Source organism: Anomalospiza imberbis, chromosome 20, assembly GCF_031753505.1.
Source record: "Anomalospiza imberbis isolate Cuckoo-Finch-1a 21T00152 chromosome 20, ASM3175350v1, whole genome shotgun sequence".
Taxonomy (NCBI): Eukaryota; Metazoa; Chordata; class Aves; order Passeriformes; family Viduidae; genus Anomalospiza; species Anomalospiza imberbis.
In genome coordinates this window covers 6,669,490-6,692,422 of record NC_089700.1, presented here as the reverse complement: position 1 = coordinate 6,692,422, position 22,933 = coordinate 6,669,490, and the positions used below count along the sequence as shown (strand labels likewise).

The following is a 22,933-nucleotide window of genomic DNA, read 5'->3' as shown; positions in this document are numbered from 1 at the left end:
TGTATCAGTGTTGGACTGGATGCTCTGAGAGAGCTGCCTGTGGAAAAAGAGGAATAATCTTAATGTGGTATATCTAACCCTTGGGCTGGGAGTGAGAATATGGCACGTTTTGAGTGCCTGGATGTTATTTCACACAGTTCTCAGCAAGGAAGCTGTGCCTGGAAAAGCCTTACTGCCCAAGAAACCCTGAAAATATTTGGGATGAGTGTGGTACGTGTTTTGGAGCAGAGCTGTGTGGCTCTGTGGTCTGTATCCCAGCCCCTTGTCACTGAGGAGACCCTTAGACTCAGGAGAACGTCCTGCTGTGCTCCAGGCCCTTCCACTCCAGTGGAGACAGCGCATTTGTTACAGGCAGTTTTGCATCTGGTCTCTTGATTAATGGACTTGTCTTTTGCAGCCTATTTTGACTCTGACACCGCTTTCTGCTCCGCAGATGCTTTGCTGATGTTGAAGAAAGTTTGCCTCGCTTGATAAAGACCAGATCCTGGAATTTACTTCCAAACCTGAAGTAACAATTTTTAACTTGAAACTCTTTTTCCCCAGGAGTCACTTCTCCAGAATCTTTCCCTTATTTGGTGCCTCCTTCACAGCTGGGGCTGATGCTCAGGTGCCAAAGCTCTGTGCACTCCTTGCCTGGAGACAAACGGGTTCAAGTGCTTCCCAGCCCTGATCATGGCACTCCATTTCCTGTGCCCTACAGTGGCATTTCCAGCATTGCTGTGCTGGGGTGGGGGACACCATTTTCAACCTGGTCAGTGCAGTATCTGGAGGTTAAATGTTGCTTTCCTCTCTGCTGGCTGGAGACAAGGCAGACCTTTCCCGAAGCTGCCCGAGCAGTTCTGTGTTGCTGTCAGGCCGTGCTCCCCGTGGCCTCGAGGAGATTTGAGCTGGCTGTTCAGCCCCGTTGCTATCTCTGCTCTTTTAGCTGCTCCACAAGAAGTTGTTAGTCACTGTTGATCCCTTCCATGGCAACAAATCCAGTTGGGTTGGCGGTGAGGTGTGTGAATGCTCCCCAAGCAGCACTGGGCTGCTTCCTCTGGTGAGGTTGCCTCTTCCCAGGTGGATTTAGTCTGTCTGCACATGCTGACTCATGACAGCTGAAACAGCTGTTTTCAGCTTCAGGCACTACTGTGTGCAGGGACCCCTTCTTCTTCTTGACAGCTGGTTTGTTTTTGTAACTAATGCCTTCACTATATGCTCATAACTTCCATATCGGTGATGCCCGCTTTTCAGCTGGAAGGGCCAAAATCCAGTTTTTGACATAGTTTTGTTGTTGTATAAGCTTTTCTTGATGGGCTTTTCCCAAATGGGCAACTGGGATGATCCAAATTTGGTTTCCTGTCCCAAGGAGCAGCATTGCCCACAAAGGGCAGCAGTGTCAGTGTGCTGAGAGTCCTGGTCTGGCATCCTGATATTGGCATGAGGACCATTTTTGGGAAATCTTTGGAGGGGGCTGCTTTTGGGCTGCACAATCAGTGAGAAGAAGTTGTTGTAGGTCTCATGGTAGCACTGTCAGGGTAGTGAGCATGCTGACAATGCTTTTGGGAAGTGTTCCTCTCCACCATGTGAATGCAGAGCAGCAGGTGACAGAACTTCCTCCTCTGTGCCAGGCCTCTCATGGAGGTCGCTGTTTCCCTCTCCCCGTGAGAAGCTGAGTTTGATGGGAGGAGCTGGGAGGGCTCCCGGAGGCTGAGGGACAGGTGAGTCAGTAGAGAAACAGTCATCCAGAGAAAAGCCCAGTCAAAGCAGCCCCATGGCCTTTGCATGAACCCGAGGATGAAAGGTCCGAAGTTGAGTGATGAGCTTGTCAAAACCTCGAGGCTGTGAGAGAAAAAGTGGTGAAAAAAGTGTGAGGTGCCTGCTTGAGATGCCACAGTGCTGGGGCACACAGGGCTCTGCCTGGGCTTGCTGGGGTTGTGATTTAAGTTGGCAAGAGGCATGAAACATGCTTCATTCCTAGAGGCAGGTATCACATTTCCTAAAAACAATTATAAGTAAGCACATATCTCTGTCCCAGTTCTGTACTGGTTGCTGGGGAGTGTGACTGGTTAGTCCTTGGGGTTGCGAGTGAAAAGGCTGAGTGTGAAACTTGCTCTGAGAAAATGGGGGTGAAGCCAGTGTCCTGACAAGCCCTCCTGGAGCTGGGTGTCTGTGGACACACGCTGGGCATGTCCCTGGTAGGTGTCACTTTCCATTCAAGGTGGGGAATTTTGGTTTTCCCCCGCTGCCAGTAAAGTGTGGGGATTGCAGAGCACTCTTGGGCCGTGGGTGAATGTGGGCCTTGGAGGAAAATTTCTGCTTCAATTTCTTCTTTCCCCCACCTGCAGCCTGCCCATGAGTGTTGCTGTCCAGTAGGGATGGGTCAGGCCACGAGCTCCTTCTCTTTTCCATATTCCTTCTCAGGATGCAGAGCATGGACCCCCTCTTCCACCTCTTGCTGTGAGGCAGAGCACTCCCCACCACCCCTCCAAGGTTCTTGCACCAAGCTGGGGGCTGTGATTCCTTAGATTCCTTAGGCTGCGTCTGTGTCAGGCTCTGTGATTTCAGCCAGAGCTGGTCACAAACCAGCTTTTTGCCTCCACAAGCTGTTGCAAAAAAAAAAAAAAACCAAAAAAAAAAACCTGTTAAAGGCTTCAAGCTCTCAATTACCATAGTGTCCTAAGGTGAAGAATCAGCTATATCCAAACTTCACTGGCAGAATGAATAAGGGCTTTGCTGTGCTGTCCCAGTATTCCCCAGTCTCTTTTGGGTTCCATCTGCAGAGTTAATAAAATGGTGGCAAATCAAGTTGAGTTCTAGTGGAAAGGGCTCTTTAGGGCAGCAGTAAAATAGTGAGTAAGCAAGAACCCCTTGCTGCGGGGGCCAGTTTAATTGGTCTGGCTTGTTTTATGAGACAGGTTTTATGTCTAAACTCGCACATGGCCCAGGAGCAGCTCTGCAGCAGGGCATCATTCTCCTGCATGGATCCTCCGGGAACGCAGCCGGGTTAATTACACCTCACTGAAGGTGCAGAGCAGCTGGCATCAGTCATGGCTTGAGCCCAGGGGCTCAGCAAATGGGGCTGGGAGGTGGCACCAGAGCTAGAATGCCAGTGACATCTGTCCCCTGCAGCCAGGCCTGGCAGACAGCTTGGGAGGCACTGGTCAGTGCCTGCCCTGTGTCCTCTGGCATGTGCCCAGCTCTTGGCTGGGCACTGCCACAGCCCTGCCAGGTGATCTTATCCTCCCCCTGTGAGTGGAAGTGGGGGAGTTGAAGCTGCAAAAGCCCTGGGTGGATTGGAGCAGCGTGGTGGTGCTCTGGGTCGCTCCTGGTCAGCGTCTCCCTCGCAGCACTCGGGGCCTGGCTTTTCTCAGCGTGCTGAGGCTGTGCAGGCACAGGCGAGAGAGGAAAACCTCCTGCTCTGGGGAAGGTAAAAGTGAGGCCAGTCCACTCCTGCTGTGACACAGCCACCCCCAGGGCCAGGCTGAGGGAGTGCTTACCCACCCACAGCTGTCCTCAGAGCCGTGTAGATAAGGACTGGAAAAGCCCAGAGCTGTGCTGAGCGAGCAGAGGTGGCCTGGAGCAGTAGTAAGTAATTATTCAAGTCAGGTTTTGGAGTCAGGGGACCAAAGCAGGGCAGGAAGCTGCCTTCACACCGTGTGCTGCAGCCAGCTCCCCTGTGTGCCCTTAGCTCCATGTCCACAGAATCATGGAATGGTTTGGGTAGGAAGGTACCTTAAAGACCATCTAGTTCCAAACCCCTTGCCATGGGCAGGGACAGTTTGCACTAGAGCAGATTGCTCAGAGCCCCATCCAACCTGGCCTTGGACACTTCCAGGAATGGGGCATCCACAGCTTCTCTGGGCAGTTCAGTTGCTGTTGAAAATGCAGGGTCTCAGAGGCTCTGCTGGCACATCTAAACACTGTCTCTAGCACCAGATAAATGAGGGGGTGCAGCATCACCCCAATCCTCCCTGGCTTCTGGAAGCTGCTCCTGGCAGGGCACAAAAAAGTGTGAGTGCTGCTGCTGAGCTCTCTGTGCTGGCTGCTCTGCAGAAAAGTGCTGGGGAGGACATCCTGCTCCCTCTCTGCCTTGTCCAGCTGCTGCTCTGCCTCTGACACAGCCGGGAGCACGGAACAGGCTGCTGCTGGTGCTTGTGGGGTTGTGTTTTTCCATCGACGGGAATGCTGCCTTTGGAGGCTCCTTTTCCAGACCTGCTTAGGCTGTGCTAAGTTTTGAATTGGTGAGACAGGGGGGAAGGAGAGCTTTGCCTAACCTGCCTAGGGTGCAGGTATCAGATTTGGGTTCCTGGGGTGCTGCTGTTGGCTTTGGGGTGCCCAGGGTGTGGGTTTGGGGTTCCCGGGGTGCAGCAGCCCTGTGCAGGATCACAGGACCCGGCAGAGGGTGCTGTGTCTCCACCGCCTCTCCCAGCTCTGCTTCCAGCTCCAGCTGTTTGGCACTTGCCTCTGCCTCTGTGCATGATGTTTGTAAGAGCTTGGGCATGTCCATTTGGTTCCCATCTCCAGTGCCACCCCCAGCATCCAGGCCAGGTTCTTCTGTCACTGGGGACATTCTTAATTCACAGGAAATAGGAGAGAGTTTAATTGTTTTCTCCTCTCTCTCTTTTTTTTTTTCCTTTTTTTTTTTTTTTTCCCATGCAGCTGAACAAAAGGTTCATCCTCAGTTTTCTCCATGCCCATGGGAAGCTGTTTACCAGGATTGGGTAAGTGTGCAGGATGTTTATTTTATTTTCCTACATTACAAGTCTTTTTGGAATTTAATATTGTTAGCAACTAAGCTGTGTTTGGAGCTGAGGGCACAGGGTGTGAATTCTTGCAGGCCTGGCCTCCTGGTTCTTATTCTCCTTACCCGCCCTCCAACCCACACTGGCTGGAACTTGGGCTTTTCCTTTCCCCCACCTCAAAGCCCATTCCTGCCCATGCCCCAGAACCCTCTGGCAGAAGCTGAGCTCAGATAGTTCACACACACAGGAGGGATTAGAAGCTGTTTTCTCTCTCTCCCATCACCTAACTGTGCTCCCTCCACTTGAATTTCTGGGTTTAACCCCCTCTCTTCCATTGCCCTCACCCAGTGCAAAGGTGGCTCTTGGGGCTCTCAGTGGCTGTTGCCTGTAAGGATCACAAAGCCATCGAGGTAGATCCATGTGCTGGCTGAAAGCTGCCATCCAGAGCCTGGCAAAACAAGCCTTGCCCTTCATCTCCTCGCTGCCATTTCGGTGAAAGCCCCATAGCTGAGAGCTGCCCTGGCTGTGGGAAGAGGTTTGTACAAATTGCCCTTGGCAGTGGCTGTCAGAAATGGGTTTCAAGTAATTGAACAGCTCCCCTTGAAGCAAAGCAAGCCTGATCCCAGCCTGGGCTGAGATCCCAGCCCAGGGGACACCCTTATGACCCCAAGGGCAGAGCTCATCCTTGCAGCTGATGGGCTTCCCATGGAGCTGCCTCTGCTCCAGGTCCAGACTGGCCCTCGCTGTGTGGGAGCAGCTGCTGAGGAGAGACCCCATGTGGGTCTCTGGCAGTGGTGGTCTGCCTGAGCCTGCCAGGAGCTCGGAAGCAACTGGAGTCTCCTGAGCTCTCTTGGCTCCTTCATTCTCCTGTGGAACTGCTGGCTACAGGTCACAAGGCTGAGAGGCCTTTTTCAGGCCGTGTGGGTGCAAAGTGACAGCTTGTCCCTGCTGGCAGCAGCTCAGATCCTGCCACACAGCAGCACCTCAGCACTTGCTGTCTCCAGTGCTTGCAGGGGTGACCACTCAGGAGGGGCGCTTTGGACCCTTCACAAAAAACAGGGAAGCAGAGCAGGGGCTGGTGATTTGCTGGAGATCCGAGTGTCTGAGGGTCACTGCTGATCTCTCCCTGATTCACAAGGCACTGATTGTCCACTCATGGGCCACCAGGCTGTCGTGCAGCAAGGAGGCAGAGCTGGGTGTCCTGCCTGCAGGAAAAAGAGGAGGAGAACTGCCAGAGCCCACGGAAGGTTCGGGAAGTGCAGGGTCTGTGCTGGAGGGCAGAGCATCCGGGGAGCTGCTGGTCCCCGGCGCTGTGGGGCCGCGATCACGGTCGAGCTCCGGTTGAGCGGATGCCAGCAGGGGATTAATGGGGATGTAGCAGAGATCAGTTGCACATTTGGCTCCTGAGGCTTTTGTGAAATTAAGATGCAGCGTTTCAGGCAGTTGCTTCCCAGGACAGTCATTTAGAAAACCCAAGTATATTTAATGGTACAATATGCCCTGAAGTACTTAGAAGGGAACTAGAAAGTAATACCATGACACAGGAAGAGAAAATCGTCCAGCCCTGCTAAACAGCTTCCGTGCTTAAAATAGGTAAAAGGTGAGGAATAGCCAAGTCCTTTTGGGCAGGATCTCTGGTGATTTATCTGCAAAAAATATGGAAAAGATGATGTTGTCCTAATTGGACTCTTGCTCCTAAAACCACAGGTAAGCAATTTATTAAAAGCTTCCGCTCAGCTCCTGACCTGCTGGTTCTGAGCTCAGTGGGGTTACTGCATGCTGTTCCAGATGTGCTGTGGTATCAAAGCACAGGTGGTGGGGCTAAGGAAGCCCTCACTCCTTCTTGTTGTTATTCCTTGGCAATAATCTTCTTCTCCTCAGTAACAACCCATCCTGCAAAGAGCTCCTCCATCCCCAGAGTGCTGTCTGCCCTAGGAGGATGTTGCTGGATGTGGTCTGAGATTTCTCAAAATTAGGAAGTCTTTAGAAGCAATCAGTTTGCTCTAATTCTCTGGCTGTGCCCCAAATCCAGGGAAGTTGCCTTTTGCAGGGAAAGCAGTGCATTTGTACTGACAGAGCTTCTCCATTCTGCAAAGCTACAAAGTGCAAGGAGACTGTTTGTTCCAGCCCATGTTTTTGGGAAGGTAACAGAGACTTTGAACTGCTGCAGCAAACAGTGCCCAAGGAGAGGGTACCCTGCTGGTAGGCAGACCCAGGTGATGAAAAGCACCCATGAAATATGGCTAAGAAAGCCATTTCTGTCTTTAAAAATAAAACTGTCGCTGTGCTGAAGTCTGTTGGGGAAGCCCAGCAGAATTGCCCATGTGGGTTACCAGAAATGGCTCATTAATCCAGCCCGTGGTAATATCACAAGATCTGAATCTCCTGGGGGGAAGATAGAGGAAATTGCTATGGAGGCCCCTGAGGTCGCCTGCCTCAGCTCCAGATGCCTCACCCTCTGTGGGTTTTGGCTCCCTCACTTCCATGTGGGCACTTGATAATGTCACTCATAAGTGGTGTGGGCACTTTCTGGGAGATATTCAGTCTGCTGGGTCTGGCTGTGGCTTTTTCTAGCGTAGGAACAACAATCAATACAGCAAACTCTGCAGAAGAGGCAGTGGGACAGGAGGACCTCCCCCTCAGTAGTTCCCAAGATTTTGGGCAGCTTCTTGGTTTTAAAATTGTCTTCATGGGATACCAGGTGAGGACTGTTGTGGGCAACCACACCTCAGTAATTTTTGGGGTTTGACCGTGCTCTTTGCAATAATTTCAATTTTTCACCCCACTTCAGCTGGGAGATTACTGAGGATCCAACAGCTTTGATAAGTGACCTCAGCTAATTCCCTCAGCGATGAAGAGCAGGATAAAGGTGTCAGATTTCCGTGGGCGCTTGTGAGTGGTGTTGAAAGCTCACCCCATCCCCAGCCGTGGCCCCGCAGCCGCGGGCTGCTGTGTCCTGACGCGCGACAGCGGCGCTGCGGCTGCGGGGACCCGCTCCAGCTTTGACACTGTCAGCAGCTCCACGAGTCAGGGAGTCCCTGTCCTGTGGGGCTCGAAGTGATGAAGTTTAGGGGCTCAATCACAGTGCCGGGGAGTGTGTAGCCCGGGGGGAGACAGGGCTCGGTGCCATGGGATCCGATGTTGCAGCGAGGAGCTCTGGAGGAAGCACGCTCTGGCCAGCATTCAATGCACTGGAATTGCCACATCCGCAATGTGGCACCAGCGTGTGCATTTTGCTGCAGCCCTGGGAGTCCCATGGGCTGCTCCTGGTCCAAGTGAGCTGCTGGCCCCTTGGCACCTCTCCCAGATTGGTAGAAGTCAGTAGAAAAAAATGGTTGGTCAGAAGTGACTCATAAAGGCCGTGTTTTCCTGCCAAAAGAATGCTGCCTGTCGGTCACAGAGCAATCCCTCAGTGCCCTCTCTAAGGAAGCAGCCTGCACCTTCATTCCCCACAGCTCCTGGCTGGGAGACAGCACCCCAGGGATTCCCCCTTCCCCAGGAGATGTGACACGGGCTGAGCCATGCCCACCTCCCACCCCTCGTCTCAGGGCACAGCCTGCTCTCGACAGCCTCTCTCTCTGTCTGCAGGATGGAGACTTTCCCTGCGGTGGCTGAGGAGGTCCTGAGGGAGTTCCAGGTGCTGCTGCAGCACAGCCCCCCTCCCATCGGAAGCACCCGCATGCTCCAGCTCATGGCCATCAACATGTTTGCAGTGTACAACTCCCAGCCCAAAGGTACCACGTGCTGCTGGAGGGGAAACTGGATGGGGATCAGCCATTCCCCATGTGGAGAAGGGTGGGGGACACACCAGATGGGGAGGTGGGAGTGGTGGTTGGATGCCTGTGGGTGTCAACACAAAGGGACCTTGGCTGGGCCTTTGGAGCTGGCTGAGGTGCCTGAGGAGTGAGGAGGCATCGCATCCCCCTGGAGCCTGAGTCATCAGCACAGAAGGAAGACTCCTACTTTATGGCTCTGCCTTCCCAGCGTTTAAGCTGGGCCCTGCTCAGTGCCTGTGCTGGCACCAGGAGGGCTGGGACAGTCTCAGAGGCCTCAGCTGTTGGCTGTGGCTGCCTGTGTCCAGGCAGGTGGGTGGCGGATGTGATGCCACTCTCTGAAACACGGGGTTGGAGCCTGTGCCCTGTGATAATTCAGAGAACAACACAGATCTAGTGTTAATTACTCTCCTCCTCTCACTTCCTCTATCCATCCAGCAGCCTGGATGGTCTCTACCATTGACCAGTTTAATGTGCTGGGCAACAGAGGTGCTACCAAACCAGAGCCTCTTCACCGAGTTTAAAATGATGCTTCCAGGGATTGTACTTTTCCCTGTGTCCCCTCCAACATGCACTCAGCTGCAGGTACCCAAGTCTGCCTGAGCTGTGAGTTTGGGAGCAGGGATGGGGCTGCTCTCCCTGGGTGGCAGGAAGCAGCATTTCACATCCTGATGCCTTAGGATTTAGATCCCAAATATGAAGGCCTCCAGCTGATGGATTTCAGCTAAGGCCAGCATGTAGGCGATCAGGCTGAGCCCCAGAGAGCTGCCGCTGGAAGAGCCCTCCCATGTGAGCCAGTTGGCCACTGCTCAGGCTGGTGGTCAGTGGCCAAGGTCAGCTGATGGAGCAAACCAGCACCAGCTGGAGGGCTGGGAAGCAGCTCCTGTGTGCTGTGCCTGCCTTGCAGGCACTCTCCTCTCCTGGAGGGAGCTGTCAATCCCACTGGCGAGGCAGCCATGCCCTCCTGCCTGCCAGATGCCAGCCAGTGATGGCGTGTTTATCTTTGAGCTGCAAAGTACTTTGTGATTATAAGCAAATGCCTCTGCGTGACAGTAATTATTGTATTCATAATATTAATAATACCCCTGGCAGGTGAATTAATCGTGGTGTGTGTGCCACAGACAGGAGCGGGTGGGAAGGAGGGGATGAGATTTGTCTGGGATGCATGGCAAGCCCCTGTGGCAGAGCTGGAAGCAATCCCAGCTCTCAAACCACTGGGCTGTGCTCGTCCCTCCATAGCCGAGTCATGGATTTGCGTGAGTGACGGAGGGAGTGCTTTTTATCTCATGAAAAATAAGTATTCTCAGAGTTTTCTGCCTCCTGTGTGGGTAGCTGCCAGCTGCTCCCAGCTTTCGGATCTCTGGAGAAAGCAAACCTGTTCCTGCCGGGGCCCGCGGGCTGCGTGCGGAGCAGGTGGCAGCGCTCGTGGAACGCCTGCAGGTCGGATGGCACCACGGCTGCCATCTGATGCCAAGGGCCCTTCAGGGATTTCCCTGAGGGCTCTTTGCTCTGGTGACCCTGAAATATCGCTGAGAGTGTTGTTGGCAAAGCAAACCCTGCTGTCAGCACAAATGCCCCGGTGGTCTCGGAGCGCTCGTACGCCGAGTGCTGGCACAGCACAGGTTGGGCACGCTGCCGACGCTGCCATACTGGGAAGAGCTGGGTGCAGATGGAAATCAAAAGCAGAACAGCAAAGGGTCTGGAGTTTAGAAGGAAGGCAGGAATGTTGGAACGATTACGGAGTCCCCTGCATGGAGCGAGGGTGCTGGCTCGCTCCCCGGCGTGTGGGCTGCTGTGGGCAGAGGCCTGGCGGGAGCGCGGCAGGAACGCTGTCGGGAAGGTGCGGGTTTCCATTTCCCAGCACATGAGTCACCTCCCTGTGCTGCAGCAGCAGGGGCAGCAGCAGAGCCAGGGGGCCGAGCCACCCCTGTGGGCCTGTGGGAGGCTGGCAGGACTCAGGGAGCAGTCCCGCCCTGCCTGCATCCCAAATTGCCAGGAAGCATTGCTGGGGAGCCGGCTGTAGTCAGAGCTTGGCTGTGTCCACTCCACAGAGCTGGATGTAGCTTTGCAGTTGGACCAAACAGCCTCTGGAGATCTCCTCCTACTGAAATCCTCCTGCAAATCTGGGAGCAGAGCATGTCTGGGTCCTTCCCATCACACGGGCCTGACACTCAGTTTGCAGTAGCAGGAGGAGATCTGTGGGTTTGGGGCTGGGAGGGAGGTCTGAGCCTCTCTTCCCTGCTGTCCGGGGGTGTTCTCTTCAGGGATAGCTGCTCCCTCCCTTCCCTGCTGTGTATTTCCAGCTTTTGCTCCCCAGCTACTCCTGAGAAACTTGTAAATGTGCTTGTTGCTCCATGTCTGGTGTGTAACAAGTCCCTGGTGCCGAGATCCAGTGGTGCTGGCAGTCATGGTGTGGTGTCACTGGCATAACAGTCACAATGTGGGGAATTCTATGAAATTCTTAACCCCTGAATAAGAACTTTTAAGTAAAGACTCAGATATTAAGGAAAAGGAAACTCAACAATTAAATGCTGTGTTAAGCACCTGTCCTCCCTCTTTCTCAGGCTTGCACCAAACACAATCCTGCCCCATCTCAGCCTCAGTTTCTCCCATTTTTGGACTGTGCTTGGTCTGTCCCAGACCTTCAGTGAGGCAATGGGCAGCACAGGAGGTTTGGACTCATGCATGATAGTTTATATCTGCTGCTCTTTACTCCTATTCTTTTGCTGTGGTGTGGGTTGGCCGTAACCCCTCAGGGGTGCCCCTGTCCTGGCACGTGTCCCCCTGTGGGATTTGTGACATATCCTCTGTGTCTCTTCTCCCAGCCACGGCCACTTTTCATAAATCAACCAAGCGCAAGGTCACTGTGTGCTCTTCTAACAGGGTGACTTTTTTTGTGCTGTATTTAAACTGGTTTCAAAACCAGCCAGCTGTGAGCAGCACGTGGCATTTCACATCCTCCTCCCACGCAGCTCACTGCTGTGGTTACCTGAACCCTGCAGTGGGTGCCAGGGCTCAGGTGAGCACAGGCAGGGCTCTGTGGCCTGTGCCCAGTGCAGCTGAGCTGTGCTTGTCCCCAGGGACAGCACCAGGCACGCTGGAGCTGGTCTCAGCTGCCTGTGCAGCCGGGCAGCACCGGGAAGATCCTGGGAGATGAATTGGATCTGTTGTTTTCTCTGACAGAGGAAGCCAAAGAATTCCCACATGAAGCGCATCCCCTGCTGTTCAGCATCAAACAGTGTGTTCCTGCTTTGTCCAGGGAGGCATGCAGCCAGTGAGGGTCCCTCTGACCCGGCTGCCTCCTGTCAGGAGCACTTCAGGTGTGACAAAGCTTCTTTCAGACCTCAAACCCATGGGGCAAGGAGCACCCACCGAGGGGAGGGAGGCAGAGAGAGGTAGCCACTCTACATGGCAGAGACTTGAAGTTGCTGGTGCTTCCCAGGATGGGACATAGGTGACTAACCAGTGTGTAGGGCCATCCTGGGCTCTGGCTGGGGCGGGGCCGTAGTGGGGTGGCCCGTTTTAACAGTTTGGTAGCCATCTGCACAACCAACTCACAGAGAAGTTTGGATCCCTTTATCCCGACCACAAACACTCCAAGAATTTTAATTTTTTTTTAATTCTGTAATTTGGGGAAATAAAACTCTGGTTTCTGAAAAGACTAATTGAAGCCGTGCTTGCGGCAGGGGCATCTCGGTGAGTGGAGAGAGAGGAACCCCCTCCCAGCCCATCTGTGCCCAATTTACTCCGATCTGGCCTCTCTGAGGCTTTTTTCTTTCTCTCTCTCTTTAATAATTTGTTTTATAATTCCTGGAATCAAACCCATCTCAGACACACTGTTTTATTTTACTGTATTATTGGATTATACTTCCTATAAATCACTGGATGTTATTCATAGGCCACCACCAGAATAACTTCCCCTCTCCCCCCAAGCCCCCCCCGACGGCCCCGCATTCCAAACAAGCGCACACCAAGGTGGGGGTGCAGCAGCACGGGGCACCCTAGAGACACTTCCCGGAAATCCCAGCAAATTTGCCTGGCTGCGGGTGTGAAGCATCAGGCTGCAGCACCTGGATGCCTTCTGGCACTCTCGGGCCGGTCGCGTTGTGCCGTGTGGAGGTTGTTAGGAGGTCGGGCTTAGGTGGAAGTGGAGAGGGGAGGGGGCTGCCATATGTGCATCCTCAGCACATGTAGGGAATGAAGTTGCATCCCCCAGGGCCGAGCAGAGTCAGGGCACAGAGGCACTGGGAGGGTCTGGCCAAGCGTGTTGCTTTAGCTGAGGAGTGGGAAAGTGGAAAGTGACAGTTTGGGCAGGGTGACCCGTGCATAGGGCATCTGCTCTGCCAAGGGCAATGGGCAAGGAGGAAAACCTACTGGTTGTGCTGTGGCAGAGGGACTGTGCTCATGTGGGTTGTGAGGAGAGCTCAGTGTGTCAGGGGCAGGATGAGCTTTGCTCTGCAGACCCTGAGTCTGTCTTCTTGAGTGGAACAGGGTCGGGTTCTCTGTGCAAGGGTGTGTCAGCTGGGAAACCTTGAAGGCTCGTGCAGAAAGGAAGGTTTCACAGCAGCACCTTCAGAGCAGTATCTGTGGCTTTTGCCACACTGATGTCCTGAGACCAGGGCTGAGCAGGTCGGTGCTGCAGGGGTTGGAGAGACTCTGCCTGGCTCAGAGAGGAGCTGCTGTCACACAGCTGTGACTGCAGCCTGTGCAGGGTTTGCTAAGGCACGTGGCCCTGCTTGCTCCTTGAACACGGACACCAGCTCGAGATGAGGATCTTGCCCAAATCTTGATACACACAAGGAAAGATCTGTAGGTCAGTGTAAATCCCCTGCAGCACTTAAGCAGGTCCAGGACTGTTTTCATTGGAGAGGACAGGTCAGAGCTCTGAGATGAGGCTGTGGTGTGGTAATCAGCAGCCAATTCCACTGCCATCTTGTCCTACTCACAGCCCTGTGCTGGACACAGCAGGTCTCGCTTTGCTGACCACACCTGCTCAGGCTTGCAGCCTGAACCCTTAAAATATCCCTACAGATGATGCAGAGGCTGCTGGTGTCTGCCCTCAGCAGAGCCTCAGCTCTGACCATTGCCACGGGCTCGTTTCTGCCGCTCGGGCCCAGCTCTGCTCAAAGAGCTGACTGCAGCATCAGAAGAGGCTCAGAGGAAGCACCTTCTGATCACCTGCGGCAGCCTCATCTCCATGTCTTCTCATGAAGCTCTAACCACATCTTGCATGTTGGAGCTGAAAAAGGTGGGGGCAGTCGAATGCAAGAGAGTCCAGTGCATTTGCCTGAGTTTAAAAATAAAGCAGTGTTGTGGGTAACTGCCTTGGTTTGATGGAGTTTTAAAATTAGGCACAAAAGAAAGCTTAATAAACCTTAGGCTATAGATAGCAGCAGAAGCAACTTGATCTTTCCCTATCTGGGGAGCAGAACTGAGTCCTTTTCTCTGAATTCCCCTCTTTGTGCGGTAAATACACACTTCAGCTGTGGGCTGTGACACCTTTGGGCTAAACAGCCAGGAGGGTGATGAAGATGTCACATTGCAGGGCTGTGTCGGAGGGACACTGAGCACCTGCAGCCCTGTGCTCCATTGAGAGCAGAGCCTGAGGTCCCTCCACCTGTCTGGGGGGCTCGGTTTGTAGTGCAAAGCCCACTTGATGCAGGGAGGCTGGAGTTGAGCAGTTTGACATCTGGCTTTCTCTGGGTGCTGGGGCTTTGGTTGTGGGCTGAGGTGTGTGCACTGAGATCTCCAGCTGCACCTGGAGTCGCTGTGTGCCTTTCCCTCTGAGACTGGGCAGTGCTGTCTTTAGCAAGGTGGTGTTAAGACATAACACTTCCCAAGGACTTAAGTTTGGAGGAACTGGATGTTTAATTTATCCTTCCCCTCCTTTCACACTGCTGCTTGTATTTGCTTTGCATTTGAGTGGTATTTAGTAGAGGCAACTCAGAGGAGGGCTGGATGATTCTGGTGTCAGTCTTTCCCCTTGCTGCCTGCCTTGCCCTGAGGCTCCTGAGCGAGCTGGCTCTTTGATGCCACTGCCTTGGCAAAGGGCTTTTACACTGAACCTGTTGTTCAGTCATATCTGCTACTCCCTGTGTCCAGACACAACCCATACCCGGAGATGTGTGAGTAGGAGGAAGGGTTGAAGTGGTGCAGGGAGTGCTACCTGCATTGTTCACCTCAGGAGCCACACAACTTCCTGTGCTGAGCCTCCTAAGGGACACGTACGTGTCCAGAGGTGGCAGCTGACCCTCCAGGGTTTCTCCTCTGAGCCGTTGGGAGTGTTGGAGGTTGGCACAGTTGCTGGGAACTGTCGGCGCCTTTCCCTTCAGGGAAGGAAGCTGTCTCAGACTCGAGACACATCAGTAAAGTTCAGGTAAAATAATTCTGGCCCAGACGTGTCTTCAGAGTCTTGCTCTCGGGCTCTTGAGGCTGGTGGCAGCAATGTTTAGACCAAAGTCTTCCTTTGCTTATTCCCCTCTGTTTCCTGTTTAAAAGGCAGATTGTCACATATTTGGGGATTTATTTACCGTAATTGGAGTTATTTTCCTGGCTGCTGGCTTCTGCCCTCTGATGCAAGACTCCTTAGTGAAACGTGTGTCCAGAAAGCCATGTGACCTTTTTTTTCCCCTTGCCACAAGTGCCAGCAGGAGATGCAATAATCAACGCGCTGCAGGGAATTTCCACTGGCAGTTCAAGTTTCTGAAATCTAGACGTTGGCTCGGGAGGCAAAAGATTGAGCAGGGCTTTGTGGCAGGGAAGGGAAAGGTTTCCAGCAAAATTGAGTGTTTGCTGGTGTGTCAGACTCTCCACTCCTGCCCTCCAGCTCAAGTGCAGCAAAGTCCACATCAAGTGGTGTTAGATGAGCTGCTGGGGGCTTCTGCCTGGTCTGCCTGTCACACAAGCACATCCTTACATCTGCCCTTGAAGCTGTTCCACGAGGTGATAGCAGGATCTCATTTCAGGGCAACAAATTGAGGGGAAATGATTTGTAAACACAAAGCCTGAGTCTGCTTTAGAGCCAAGCTTCAGCAGCCCAAGCAGCAAATCAGGACAATCAGTGACAGGTGAGGTGAGGTTGGAGAGGCTTTGCTGTGGTTCTAAGGCATGGCCAGCTCTGCAAACACTGAATCCAGCCACTATTTGGATGAAGAAGCAGCGTTGCTGTGTAAAATGAAAGGCAGGAAATGGAGCAGTGGCACGCTGTGTCTGTCTGTCCTGCTGTGGAACAAGAAAGGAGGTGCTCAGGCAGCTGTCCCAGGTCTCTGCATCTCCCCAGCTTTGGTGGTGGAGAAAGAGGGGTGCCAGGGAGTCAGAGTGAGATGCACCAGGTGCAGCAGCTTTGGTGAAGCTTTAGATGTTTGCAGCGTGACAGGAAGTCCTTTTGCTTTTGAAGAGATAGTTCTGATTCTTTAATGTGCCTTGCACCTTTGATTTCCTCATGCTTTTAAGTAGCACCAAGTCAATTACTGTATTTCTGTTTAATTCTCTGAGAGAGCACTGTATAATTAGGCTAATTATGCTGCTTTGTGAAGTTGTAAAACTCCTGATTGAGCTTGAGGGGCTGTTTTATAACCTTCCAGGTGTAGGCAGGGAGGGCTGCCTGCCCCGTGCCCTGTGCAGGTTTGGGTGCAGCCTGCCAGCTCAGTGAGGGTAGTTCCTTCCCAGGGGCTGCCCCACAGGCTCATCCTCTGCCAGCTCCATCCTGCCTTCCTCCTTTCACAGGCTGCAGTCCCTCTGAGAATCCTGTGCCTGATGCTGGGGAGACTTGGGATCTCTTCTTGCCTTAATGTTGAGATCAGGAATGGCAGCACAGCCAGCGCTGTGTTTCTGCTCTTGAGTGTATCTCAGGAGGTGACCCCACACAGGTTTAGGTGTGGAGATATTTTATTTTCCCTAACTGGGCTGCGTGTGCCCTGCAGTGGGTTCTTGGCAGCACAGAGCTGGCTCTGCCTGTGCTAAGTGACAGTCAGGAGGAAGGTGTGACCTTCAGGTGTCACCGTGGCTGTGTGATGCTCACTTCAGCTTCACTGACCAGGACAGTTAAACCCTGGCTGAGTGACAGCCCTGAAGGCACATGGCCCATCTCTAATGGAAGAGTCATTTTTAATGCTGGTCGGTGTGGCTGATGATGGCCGTGGTGGCCTTAGGGCTGGCTGGTAGGTGACACACAGAGGACACAAGTGATTTGTCTGCCCCCGGGGCTCTCATGTCCCACCCCAGAGAAGCAGACAGGAGCATGTCACTGTGGAATGGGAAGGAGATACCCCATGGGGATTGGTTTAGCTTTGGAGTTTCTCCATTCCCCCTTCTCCCATCCCTCCTGGGACCATCTGGCCCCCTGACCCTGGCTCATTGAACTCCCGCTGCTTCTCCTCCAGCCCTGGGAGCGGAGCTGGGGCGTCTTGCGAAAGCAGCGCCTGCTCCCCGGGTAATGGCACGGGGATGGAGAAGGAGGCGCCGGCTGCCAAAGGCGGGTTGGGAACAGCATAAACCCTTCAGCCCGAGGAGCCAAGGGCTGACAACCCTCGTGCCTGGTGCTGGGAGCGGAGCTCGTCCCGCCCGGGGGGCCCCAGGCGCGCTCGGGGCCGTGGCGGAGAGCGGCCAAAGGCGGCCACATGGGCCCGGGTGGCTCTAAAAGCAGGCGCAGCGGAAGTGATGCTCCCAGGCCCATCTGCGCGGGGAGCGGGAGACGCGCCCCAGCTGGTGCGAGGCCCTGGCAGCCCCGGGAGCTGCCGTCTGTTGGGCTTTACTGCTGTCTACGTTGAAACACGGCTTGGGAAGGATGGGAGGGGGGTCGGTGGCACGGTGCCAGTCCCGGTTCTCCTGGCCTTCTCGTTCCTCTCTCCTCCTCCTCCCCGCTCCCTCCGATGCTTTAAAGTCACATTTCCAGGCCAGACATAGAATTAATCTCTGGGCACTTCACATTGCTGGCAGCGCAAAGCAGGATGTGGGATCTTTTTTTCTCTCTCTCTGCGTCTTGGCTGACTTTTTTACCTCTCGAAGAATTTGGAAGGGCCGTGAGATTCCCCCCACCCCCCCTTGCCTCAGTGCCGTGCAGTTTTTCAGCACGCTGATCACCCTGCTGTGGCTTCACCCTAATAGATTTCATATGCTGACACAGTTGACATCAGTACCAAACTATTTTACATGTGATCTGGTGTATTTCCTGAGGAAATCTGCAAGATATTTATTAAGAACTAATAAAATAAACCTCTCCATGAGCTTTTAGGTAGTTTTCAATTTTTCATGTCTCTCTCGTTTCCTCTTATCAATGAGTTTCTATTTTCTCCCTCCTCTCTGACCATTGCAAAAGGAAACAAAAATAAATGTTTTAAACCGTTCCTGAATGGACACTGGGAATATTTCTGTAGTGATGTATTAGCAAAGTCGTATTTTTAGGGCTGTATTGTCAAGACTAAAAATATCCTGCTGCAGTGCATCCTTTTTATAGGGCTTTGTGTGTGTGTGTGTGCTGTTGTACAAGTTTGCACCAATGTGCAAAGGTCTTTGTACTACTGCAGCGTTGCCTCCCCATCACAGCTGGACTCCATTAGGCCTTGGAAATTAGTGTAATCCTGGTTAAGAGAGGGGAAAAAAAGTCAATGAATCTCACAGAGCTGCGTTTCCCCAGCTGAGCCGGGATACCTGCGTGGCAGCCGCGCTCCGGAGGGCTCCAGCAGCCGGTGGTTTTGCCACGGCTTTCCTGCCACGGAGGGTGTTCCCTGACGGAGAACAGCGGCTCTGCTCCCCCTGCTTCCCCCGAGCAGCGGGGTTCAGGCAGGACGGGCTGTGGGCTGCAGTCACCCGGTGGGTTCTGCTCATTTGTCACACCCGGGAGCCCCTTTGGGGCTGTGCTGTGCTGGCTGGCAGCAGTGCGTGTGTGTGTGTGTAGCAGGGAGCAGGCTGGATGCTTCGCGTTCTCAGAGGGATTTTCTGCCTTCCTGCTATTTGTGTCTCCTTCAATTAACTGCGATTGGAACAGAGAGAACCAAAGGTGGGCGCCAGGCTGAGATTCCGCCTCCCCTCTGCGCTGGTTGCGGGGGGACCCCTGTGCCGCGATGGGAGGCGGCTCAGCCTCTCCGTCACGTGTGATTGATGCAGCCCTTTCCAAACACGATTTCCCCTCCGGCTCGCGTCCGCGGATGCCGGCGTGGAGCTGCGGCCGTCACTCTTGTCCCCAGCAGCAGCCTTGCGTCACAGGTGGTGGGTGCAGCGGCTGACGGGGGCCCTGACGGCCGGGCCAGCAGCGCCGTGCGCATGGCACACGCGCCGCGCCGCGCTCCCCCTCCATCCCCTCCGTTTACTCGCGGGTTACTCGCCGTAGCTTTCCTGTCTGCTGCCGTCTGGAGAGCCACAGCCTCTCTGCTTCCTGTAGAGCAGTTCAGCGAAAGCAGTAATTAGGGCCCGTAAAAATTTATTTTATTAGGAGAAGTGTTGGTGGGTAATTGGCCATAATTTGAACCCAGCCAGATAGGAGATTAATAAAAAAAAATTCATATATATATATATATATATATATAGTAAAAAAAAAAAATCACAGAGAGATCTTTTTACCAGAAACACCAGGGCTGTGAGCTGGAAACCCTTCCCGAGGCGGGTGGGACGGGACAGGACGGCGGCTGTGGAGAGGGCGGCCGGCAGCGAGCGCCTTGTGCTGTACCCGTCCTTGAGGGTGTTTGACACTGGCATGGGAAGAAAGGAAACCTTGTTTTCCAAGAACTCTGCTCTTTCTCAGCTTGATAAGCATTTAAAATAAAAGCTGCACAATTGGAATTGGCAGAGCATCCTCATTCTTTTGTCTGTCTGTTTATTTTTTTCCCCTCATCCCTCGACATGTGTGCTACAGCCCAGGGTTACTACACCCCGTGGAACCACAGGCCTGGAGCTCTGCAGGCACTCGCTGAGCTCTGCCCACCCCCGGCCTGGCTCTTTGAAGCCTGGCAGAGCAACAGAGATCCAGCCCCGACCCTGGCAGCCTCCTCATGGCCAGGGCACTGAAGTCTTTGACAAAACGTGTGTTCTCAGCCCCTTTTGGCTCCCCCTTCACTCACAGGGCAGCAAACCCGGGGCTGTGCCTGGAGCCGGAGCGGTGGTTTGGAATCAGGCTGTGACTGCACTGTATGGACCCGATTGCTTTGGTATTTATAGGCTTGGTTGGAGCAGCTTGAGCGTGGCCAACGGAGCGGGAGCGGCTTGAGGGCCGACGCTCATCCCGACGGAGGGTGATTGGAGAGCTCCCCGCTCCGGGAGGACGGAAGAGCCAAGCCCCTCTGCACGCATGTCACGCGCGGTTACTGCCGGTTGAATCACACCAGGGAGTTACTTCAGGCTACTAGCCCTACTTGTTGCTTTGGTGTAAGTTACTCGGGGCGTTCCTTCAGGTCCGTAGTGCTTGTTTTTTGCTTGGCAGCCTCGGGGCTGGGACCTGGTGTAACCGTTTCCCAAGGAATATTTTTGGTTTGAAAACTGAAGGTCAGCAGTTCGCAAGGGCTGCGCCTGCAGCCAACTCTGTGGTTCGCCTTGTGCCACCGGGCCAGCAGCACTTGAAATCCTGATCAATTGATCTGCAACAATATGAAACCACGAAGGGTGACTGCCAGTTAAAATTCCCCGTCTCGCCCCATTTTCCCTACCCAAAGTGTCTTTCTGCCCATATCCCCTTTCTTGCCGCCTGTCTCCCTCCCTCCCTTTCGGCTGTGTATTGGAGTTTTTGTCTATCTTTTTCCATCTCTCTGTCTCTTTTCATAACAGTTTTTAATAATGTTTTAGTTAGTTCCAGCCTTTTCCCTCAATGGATCCCATTGGAAAATACATTTGAAAGGAAACAGTTATACACTTCCCTTCCTTTGAAACTCTGTTGGCACCTTTTCCAGTGCAGTAAACCATACAACATGGATTTTCAAAGTTTCCAAACACAGACATGCTGGCGTTAAATTTATGAAAAAATATTTTATTCGGCTGTATAGTAACTATGAGTCTCTGAGCTGCTGGTCACAGTGAAATCGAAGCTCGCTTTGGAACTGCAACAGGTTTTCAAATCTCTGCAGGAAACGGCGCTGGAGCCTGCAGCTCCCTCGTGTCCTCCTGCCAGGAGACACAGCAGCAAACAAAAGGGGTGCTGGGGCACCCCATGGCGAGCCCACCAACCCCCAGCACAGCCTTTCCCTCTGTATGGCCAACGGTAGCTGCAGGGAGTATCACAGTTGTCCCAGTCCTATCTCAAATCACGGGGGAAAATAGGAATTTGGCATAAAAGCGTGATGTCTTACGCTTGTTAATGAATGTGGAGGGTTCAGGCTCTTTAGTTGCCGAGTGCCGTGGCGGCGGCTCCATCGCCTGTGTGAGCTCGCACGTGCGTTGGGACCCGAGGCTCCGGCTCCATGCGAGTTGTTGGAGCACTGAGATCGTATTTTCTAGCAGGGGGGCTCGGATGTTAAACTTCCTGGAGTGGTTTCTCTGCATGCTGTGGGTTTGTGCCTGTGGTCACGGCCCTTCCCGCAGGGAATCGCTCGCTCGACACCTGAGAACCTCCCTTTGCATGGCACCGCTCACAGCTGAATTTTTTCCAAATTTCCACAGAAGACCACAGTCCCCGTTCACCAGAAGGTCTGGTGGGTGAATCTGGCTGTATTTTCATGAGGAGCATTTTGAAGGGGTTGTTTCCAAACAGAGCGAGCCTCAAAGGCTGCGCCCAGTGGCACTTCAGGTATGATGTAAGGCACACAAAGCCTCCTGTGGTAGACAAGATGATGACAGGACAAAGAGATTCCAGGCTCAATTTTCCTGTTGTCCTTTTGTTTGTAAAATTTCTTTCCGTTCTCATGGGAGTTTTCCAGAGAAGCCACTAATTAAGTGTTATCGTTGTGCTCAGTGCCGCATGGAGTGTAGGAGAAGCTACAAGATTCAGGTCCAAATAATTGGATGGTGTGAACTCACTGGTGTGTGCTCATATCTTGGGTTTGGGTGCCTTTTTTCATGGTACCTCTAACAGGTACTGATGGGGGACTGAGCTTAAGGAAAATACCAGATTTTCTAGTCCCTTGTCTGCCCACTTTGAGATGCAAGAGATAGAGCTCTCCTAAAAACATAATCCTTCAGGAGCTGCCTTTGATCAAACCAGAGTTGCCCAGTGTCTGCAAATTCCATCCCCTCTGTGTCACCAGCCAGCCAACAAGTGAGGGACACAAAAATAGTTGAGCACATGCATTGGGAGGAGTTAAGGAGACTTCTGGATCTCCCTGAAAGTTCAGGACCGAGGTGAGGAATGGAATCAAGTTCTCCATCTTAACCCCCCAAACCATGACCTTGTCCTGCAGCCCTGAGGCTCGTTGAACACGTGCACATTTCAGCACATCAAAACACTCTGCAGGAGGGTCTCTGCTGCCTGTTAATTTTCTGTGTTGACTGAAAATGGTACCTTGAGGGGAGAAAAAGTGACGTGTTGTTAGGACGGCTTTATGGTGAGTAAGTGCGATGGAGTTGACTTGAAGCTGCAGAGATGCCTCCAAGTCTGGTGTTCTGAGATTTCTTTGCATGTGTAGTTTCCATAGTTTTCAAGAAAAGCGAGCTCCCCCTTGGAACCGGGCTGACCTCATCTGGGATCCTTGGCTGGCACGTAAATCTGGATGCACCACACAAGGCTCTGCCACGGCAGGAATGCTGCATGTGTTGGGGCTGGGATCCTCTGGGGAGAGCAGCCACTGATGGTGGCAGCAGAGCAGTGAGGGGGCTGGAGAAGGGGCTGCTATGCTGTGCCTCACTTGTGCTGCTTCAGCTCCCTTTTCCACCTGCTTTTCCCTCTCCAGTGCCTCACCTGGCTTGGTTTATTCTTCTGTCCAAGCAGGTGAACCAGCTGCTGCTTTGGTTGGAGTGGCATGAGAGAACTGTCTGATGGTGAGCACCCAGATTTCCATAGGCCCCCACCTTGGCAAAGCAGGATGGAGATGGCAGAAGGCACACCCAGACCCCTCTGCTGGCCCCTGCCAAACTTCTGGTTCCTGCTCCAAGTGTGAAGGTGCTAGGGATTTTGCTGAAATGGTCAAAGAATTTTTAACTTGAGAAGAACAATATATTTTCCCTAACCTCATTCTGGCAAATGGCTGAACCTTTGTAGTTGAAATTTTCCCAATAAATTTAGCTTGAAGAAAGCTTTTGGCATGAAGGATTGCAGCCTAAATGGTTAAAGTTTGGCAAAGTTCTTAGGAACTGAAACCAAGGTCTTATAATGGAAATTGTTAAGTAAGCATCACTGCAGGCAGAGTGGCTGGGCTGTGCCCCTCTTGTTGGGGTGTCCTGGGGCTGGGGGTGCCACTGCCATCAGCCAGGGAGGCTGGAGGGACCAAGCAGGGCTGGAGTGGGAGGTGAGGAGGCAGTTCAGGCTTGCAAGCGTTTGATGAAGACCCTGGGATTTCCTGCTTCCCAAGAGCTGGGAGG

General features: G+C 53.2%; 1 protein-coding gene across 2 annotated transcripts in view; it reads left to right on the top strand.

Moving 5' to 3' along the window:
* SMG6 (SMG6 nonsense mediated mRNA decay factor) overlaps window positions 1-22,933 on the top strand; it is a 105,635-nt gene that overhangs the window by 18,658 nt on the left and 64,044 nt on the right. For both annotated transcript variants that reach the window (XM_068210422.1, XM_068210421.1), the window contains exons 9-10: window positions 4,642-4,703; window positions 8,313-8,458. In XM_068210422.1, the coding sequence (XP_068066523.1) occupies window positions 4,642-4,703; window positions 8,313-8,458 (208 nt within the window). The remainder of the gene's footprint in view (window positions 1-4,641; window positions 4,704-8,312; window positions 8,459-22,933) is intronic.